General features: G+C 48.5%; 1 protein-coding gene across 1 annotated transcript; it reads right to left on the reverse strand.

The window, feature by feature from the left end:
* Positions 1–637: 637 nt before the first annotated feature.
* On the reverse strand, positions 638–849 carry LOC116908500 (40S ribosomal protein S28-like). The gene has a single exon (XM_032911670.1). The coding sequence runs from the start codon at positions 845–847 to the stop codon at positions 638–640; it is 210 nt and encodes a 69-aa protein (XP_032767561.1). The 5' UTR covers positions 848–849.
* Positions 850–6,332: the final 5,483 nt, after the last annotated feature.

The raw sequence follows: 6,332 nt of genomic DNA on the forward strand, positions 1-6,332 counted from the left end.
TGTCACCTCTTACATAGGCACTCATGGTCCACTCAACGCCTAAGTCTCCTTGCCTCTCTCACAGGAGGTGGATACCCTCAACGTCATTTCCCTCCCTCCCACACCTGCCACCATCTCGCACCATGCCTTCCCTTGACAGCAGCCATGGAAAATGGGGGCTTCATGATCTGAAGGTATTTAGTTAATTTTGTTTTGTTTTTAATCAGTGAGTGGCCTTCCACTATCCCACCTGAAGAAAACACGAGGGACTCTTATCTTAGGGTTCTAGCCTAGGACAGAACCCTTCAGAGCTCCTCAGTACCTTGGCATCTTTCTTTCTTTCTTTCTTTCTTTCTTTCTTTCTTTCTTTCTTTCTTTCTTTCTTTCTTCCTTTCTTCCTTTCTTTCTTTCTTTCTTTCTTCCTTTCCTTCTTCCTTCCTTCCTTTCTTTCTTTTTTCTTTCTTCCTTCCTTTCTTTCTTTCTTCCTTTCTTTCTTTCCTCCTTTTTTTCTTTCTTTTTCTCTTTCTTTCTTTCTTTCTTTCTTTTTTTCTTTCTTTCTTTCTTTCTTTCTTTCTTTCTATGGATACAAATGCTTTATTTAACAGTTGCAGGTCATTCCACGGGCTAAGGAGTGGATACCCAGGACCCAGCAGCAAGGTCAGCGCAACCTCTGAACTCCTCTTTCTGACTCCAACAGGGTGAGCCCATCGCCCTCTCGAACAGGGCCTTTGCCGTTTCGGATGATAGAGTGGCTGGTGTCATCCATAAATTCCACTCGCACCTGCGTGCACTGTCCCTGCGAACTGGTCCTGCCCAGCACTTTGCTTACCCTAGCCAGCTTGATGGGCTGCACTCGACTCGTGTCCATGATGGCGGCGATCTGGGGAGAGATGGCATTTTCTACAGAGAAGAGTTATGGCTTCCCTCACGTTCTCTCTCCAAAGGGCCTGTGAAGAATCCTAAGGAAACTTTTGGACCTATAGAAGACCCCTGAGTCCTTTCCTTGATCCAACAACCAGGAGCTTCAGGCCACCAAATTTAGGGTTCCAATAGGTTCCCTAGATCTGCTCTGCTCATAGGACAGATGCCTATTTTCATAGAACTGATTGCTATAGCTCTGGGCACCAAGGAGACTAAAAGTAACTGCAGCCTTGTGTCTCAGTTGGGTAACCTAAGCAAAAAGAACTATACCTAGTATAGACTGGGTCATACCAATGTTAGACCAAAGATAGACCCAGTTAGCCTTGAGGATAAGAGTCGGAAACCTGTTTAGAGCCAGGGGTTGGGGCGTATGTAGTTTGTAGGAATGCTTCTCAAGGTCTCTGGGAGGACAGAGAACTAAAATCTCATGGACCAGCCACATGGCTCAGCAGGATAAGGTGCTCATCACCAAGATGAAAACCTGAGTCCTATCCCAAAGCCCACACAGAAGAAGGAAAGAACCTACACCAGCAAGGTGTTCTCTAGCCCCACTGTGGCGTTCTCACCCCACGCCCTGCCACAGACACATAAACAAATAAGAAATAAAAAAGAGAGTGGTCGAATTCCCCAGAGGGTTTGAATTCAGCATTAAAGCATGCCAAAAAGTGCAGAAGTCCTACAGCAGGACTGGCCCTGATCAAGACAGGGGACAGAGTAGTGGGCTGGGTCTCCTGCCTCACCCAGGGATTCACGAGGAGGGAAGGAAGCATGGGAAGCCTGGTTGGGCTCCCCGTCTGCCACTGAATCTCCAATAACATTAACACCTCAAAAGCCCTTTAACCTATCAAGCAGATTTGTGCTCTTTCCTAGCCCTGTCTGAACTATCTATTTTTTCATTTGGGAACCGGAAAAGGCAGTTGAATTTCTCAAACACATGCTTTGGACCAAGCAATGAATCAAGTTGTTTTGCACAGATTTTCTGGTGACCTTTACTAAATGGGAACTCTGTGTGTGTGTGTGTGTGTGTGTGTGTGTGTGTGTGTGTGTGTGTGTGTGTGTGTGTTGTAGAGGCCAGAAAAAGGTGTTAGATTCACCTAGAGATAGAATTACCAGTGCTTGTAAGCTTCCCAACATGGGTGCTAGGAATCAAACTTGGATCCTTTGCAAAATCAGCAAGCACTCTTAACTAAGGAGCCAATTCTCCAAACCCTTTAACCTGTTTTTCATCTTGCAAAACGACAAGCCATGGTCCTGAGGTCCTTGCTCTTGGACCACATCCCTCCCGCTCCCTCTGTCTTGCTGCAGTTATGTTCTTCTAGGGCCCCTGCATATGGCTTCCAGCTCCCCATGCCTATTTTAGGCAATGCTGAGGACTGAAACCAGGGCTTCCTGAAAGCTATGTGAGCCTCTTGCCTAGTGAGCTACATCCCTAACCTGCTTTCCTCTGCCGTCTACGTGCTCACTCCCCACCTCTACTTCTGTCTCAGGTTCTTTGGCTTTGATTTTCCTGCCTCCATCTTGTTTTTATTATTATTATTATTATTATTATTATTATTATTATTTAGAGATTTATTTATTTTATATATATGAGTACACTGTAGCTGTCTTCAGACACACCAGAAGAGGGAATCAGATCCCATTACAGATGGTTATGAGCCACCATGTGGTTGCTGGGAATTGAACTCGGGACCTCTGGAAGAGCAGTCAGTGCTCTTAATGCTGAACCATCTCTCCAGCCCTCACCTTAAAATTCTTAATCTACGGGGTTAGGGATTTAGCTCAGTGGTAGAGCGCTTGCCTAGCAAGCGCAAGGCCCTGGGTTCAGTCCCCAGCTCCAAAAAAAAAAAAGAAAGAAAAAAAAATTCTTAATCTACAAAGTTCAACCCAGCCCCATTGTCATTGAATGGCTAAGAAATAGAGGCTTGTGAGGCCAACAGGACAGGACAATGTGGATGACAAAGCCGGGACCTTGATATCCTACCCCACACTGAGCTGGTGCCAGCTTGGCCTGCTCCAGATACAGGGGCAGGATCATGTATCGAAGCCTTCATGGCTGTGCCCTCTGTGTTTCTGTCTCAGAGCCAAGGCTGCTAGGCTCGCAAGGCCAGGCACACCAGACAGACTCAGCCCCTTTGCCTTGTCACTGCGTCTTTCTCCAGTCCGATCTTCCCATTGACTGGGGGTCACAAAGATCTCATTGTCATTCAGGCCTTGATCCCTTGGACACATAAGCTACTCATCAGGGCAAGGCCAAACACATCGGAGGATGAAATTTGACTTCGACTTGACTTCAACCCTTCACCCCTCTCACCGCACTCCCCCGGGCAGCTGGGAACGCTCCCTCGGTGCTGTGCAATCCACAAAGGACTTTTATCTCCCGGCCTGGTTGAGTGGTGGACTGATTTGATCTGTAGGCAGAGAAGCTGGAGTTCTCTGGGACTACCTTTGCTGAGGCAGACAGAAGACAGTACAAGAGAGTGATATCATGGCAGGCTTTGCAGTCAGAGCTCTCGGCTCGAGCCTGGGGACAAGGTATTTAATTGTGTATAAGTGGAGGCATGTTACTTAACCACCAGCCTCAGTTTCCCCAAAGGTAAACTCTACCCCTCCCTTGTTTGAAGTTCCTGTGAATGTTGAGCACCGTGATGGGAGATGCATTTGACTCACTTGTCAAGTGCCGTGAGCATTTCATACATGTCAATCATCTTTTTTTTTTTAGATTTATTTAATCTTTAATTATGTGCTGAGTACAGATGCCCTTGGAGGTCAGAAGAGTTACTGGATCTGCTAGAGTCGTAAGTGGTTATGAGATATCTGATGTGGGTATTGGGAACCAAATCTGGTCCTGTTGTTGTTAGCATTCTGTCTAAGCTCCACCCCCACAGTTACCTGGCAACAGCCAGGTATGCCTGACAGTATAAAAGGGGCTGCTTGCCCGCTCCTTACTCTCTTGCTCTCTCTTGCTCCCACTTGCTCCCTCTTTCCCTCTTCCCCCTTTGTCCCTTTTCTCCCCATCCCCCTCCCCCCTTTTCTCCACATGCTCATGGCTGGCCTCTACTTCTCTTCTCTCTCTCTCTCTCTCTCTCTCTCTCTCTCTCTCTCTCTCTCTCTCTCTCTCTCCCTCTCTCTCCCCCCACTACCCCCTTAACTCCCCTCCCCATGTCCTGAATAAACTCTATTCTATACTATACTGTCGTGTGGCTGATCCCTCGGGGGAAGGGATATTACAGCATGGTCCTGCTGAGGCATCCCCTTTCCCCAGACCTCCATAGAACATCTCTCTCCTCTCTTTATCTTTTTATAAACACGTCAGCTGCGGATATGGACAAGCACTCTGAAATGCAGAGATTGATAGGGGCGGGCGCTGTAGATCTTTGGCCGAGTGGTTGCTTAGCAAATCACAAGGTCTCCAGCACTGAGTAAAGCTGGGCCTGGTGGTGCGTGCCCGTTACTCCATCATTTGGGAAGATGAAGAAAGATAGAAACTCAAGATGCGAGTGCTAGGGGTTCATGTCATGGTTCTGTGGCACTTTTATCTTCCTTCCTTCAGAGTCTGTATCCCTGCCTTTGGGGTCTCTCTGGCCTGCACTGTCTCCTGGTGCTTTGGGCCTGAATGGAGAAGCTAGGTGGTAGATTGGTTCTGCCTTTCCCAATCCTGCTCTGTAATGGTTTAGCTGCTGGTCGAAGGCCAGGAACATTCACAGGCAGGCACCAATTTTCTGAACCCCACAGGCCTGGAACTCCTTTCTGAAGGGAAGAGGAAAGTCAGGAAGCCCAGCCCTAAGACGTGGCAGCTTTACAGGGCCCCTGACGTGGCCCACAAACCAAACCTCTTGTCAGTGTCAGTGGCTGTGTGGGAAGCCAGGAATGAGGAGGGCTAGTCAGGCTGGGACGTGGCAACCCAGCCCATGACTCAGCTACTTGGCCTGGAGGTAGCCTGGGAACTCCATGCATCTCCTGAGGAACTGCTCTGCTTCCCTAGAGAAGGCAGGCCCAGTGAAAGGTTCTGTCTGCTGACAGTGCCCTGTTATGCGGCACTCCCTGCTCCTGGCTCCTGGACACCCCCCTCACAGGCTCTAAGATTCCTTATTAGTGGCTTGCTCAGGGTCTGTGAAGTCCTAGGAATCCTACACAGGGGCTAAAGGAAAGGGGAGGGCAGGTTTCCAGGTCTCCAGTCCCTACCCCACCCCAACTTCCACCCAAGAACTGCCGTGACCTGGTTGACAAATCAGACTTTTGCTTAAGAGTTCACATCTGAAGCTGATTTTACTGCTTGAAAACAAAATTAATGGGGCTAGAGAGCTGGCTCTGCAGGTAAGAGCTCTTGCAAGTCTTGCAGAGGACCCAGCTCTTAGCAGCCACATCAGGAGGCCCACAACTACCTGTGACTCTAGCTCCAAGAGACTCGCTTGGCCTCCGAGGGCACCTCCATGCATGCATGATCAGTACACACACACACACACACACACACACACACACACACACACACACACACACACACAAACACACACACACAAACACACACACAAACACACATACACACACACAAACACACACACAAACACACACAAACACACACACAAATACATAAATCTTACTGTTATAAAAAAAAAAGTTGTGACCAAGTATGGTGGCCTATGCCTACAATCCCAGCACTTGGGAGGATGAGGCAGGAGGATTGCAAGTTTGACAATAGCCTGGTTTAGGTAATAATTCCAAGCACTTCTTTTGCAGAGTGAGATTCTGTTCTAACAAAGAAATAAGCAACAAAACCAAGCAAGTTTTTTTTTTTTTTCTTTTCTTTTTTTCTGGAGCCGAGAACCGAACCCAGGGCCTTGCGCTTGCTAGGCAAGTGCTCTACCACTGAGCTAAATCCCCAACCCCAACCAAGCACGTTTTAAGTGTGCCAATAATTCTGAGAGACGTGAGACCCACTTTCTGCGAGTCTGCGGTTTATCTTCTCTGGATGCCACAGCACCCTCAGCACAGGCTGAACAGGCTCGAGCAGTAATAAGAAGTGTGTGCTTTCAACCCTGAAACCTGGGGTTCTCACCCAGAGACTAGTCCTTTCTCCCCTCTGAAAAGGTTTTCTCTTTAAACAAAACCCACTTGGAGGAGAGAGCTCCCTTGGGGTCAACACTGAGAAACTGGAGTCTCCTTTCACTAAGGGAACCCAGTGTCTCCCAGCCGCCCATCCCCTCCCCGCCGCCACCCTTTTCATTGTCTTCAGAGAGAAGAGACAGCATCTAACCTGGGTATCTAGGGTTTGCTTTTGTGATTTGGGCCCAAGCTCTCATGCTGCAGTTCTGGCTGGCCTGGAACTTGAGATCTTCCCTGTTCAGCCACTGGGGTGCTGGGATCACGGGGGGGGGTGCAACAGCAGCCCTGCAGCCTGCGTTTAAAACAGCCTGCTGTCTTCTTCTCGCTCCAAG

The sequence above is a fragment of the Rattus rattus genome, chromosome 9 (genome assembly GCF_011064425.1).
Source record: "Rattus rattus isolate New Zealand chromosome 9, Rrattus_CSIRO_v1, whole genome shotgun sequence".
Lineage (NCBI taxonomy): Eukaryota > Metazoa > Chordata > Mammalia > Rodentia > Muridae > Rattus > Rattus rattus.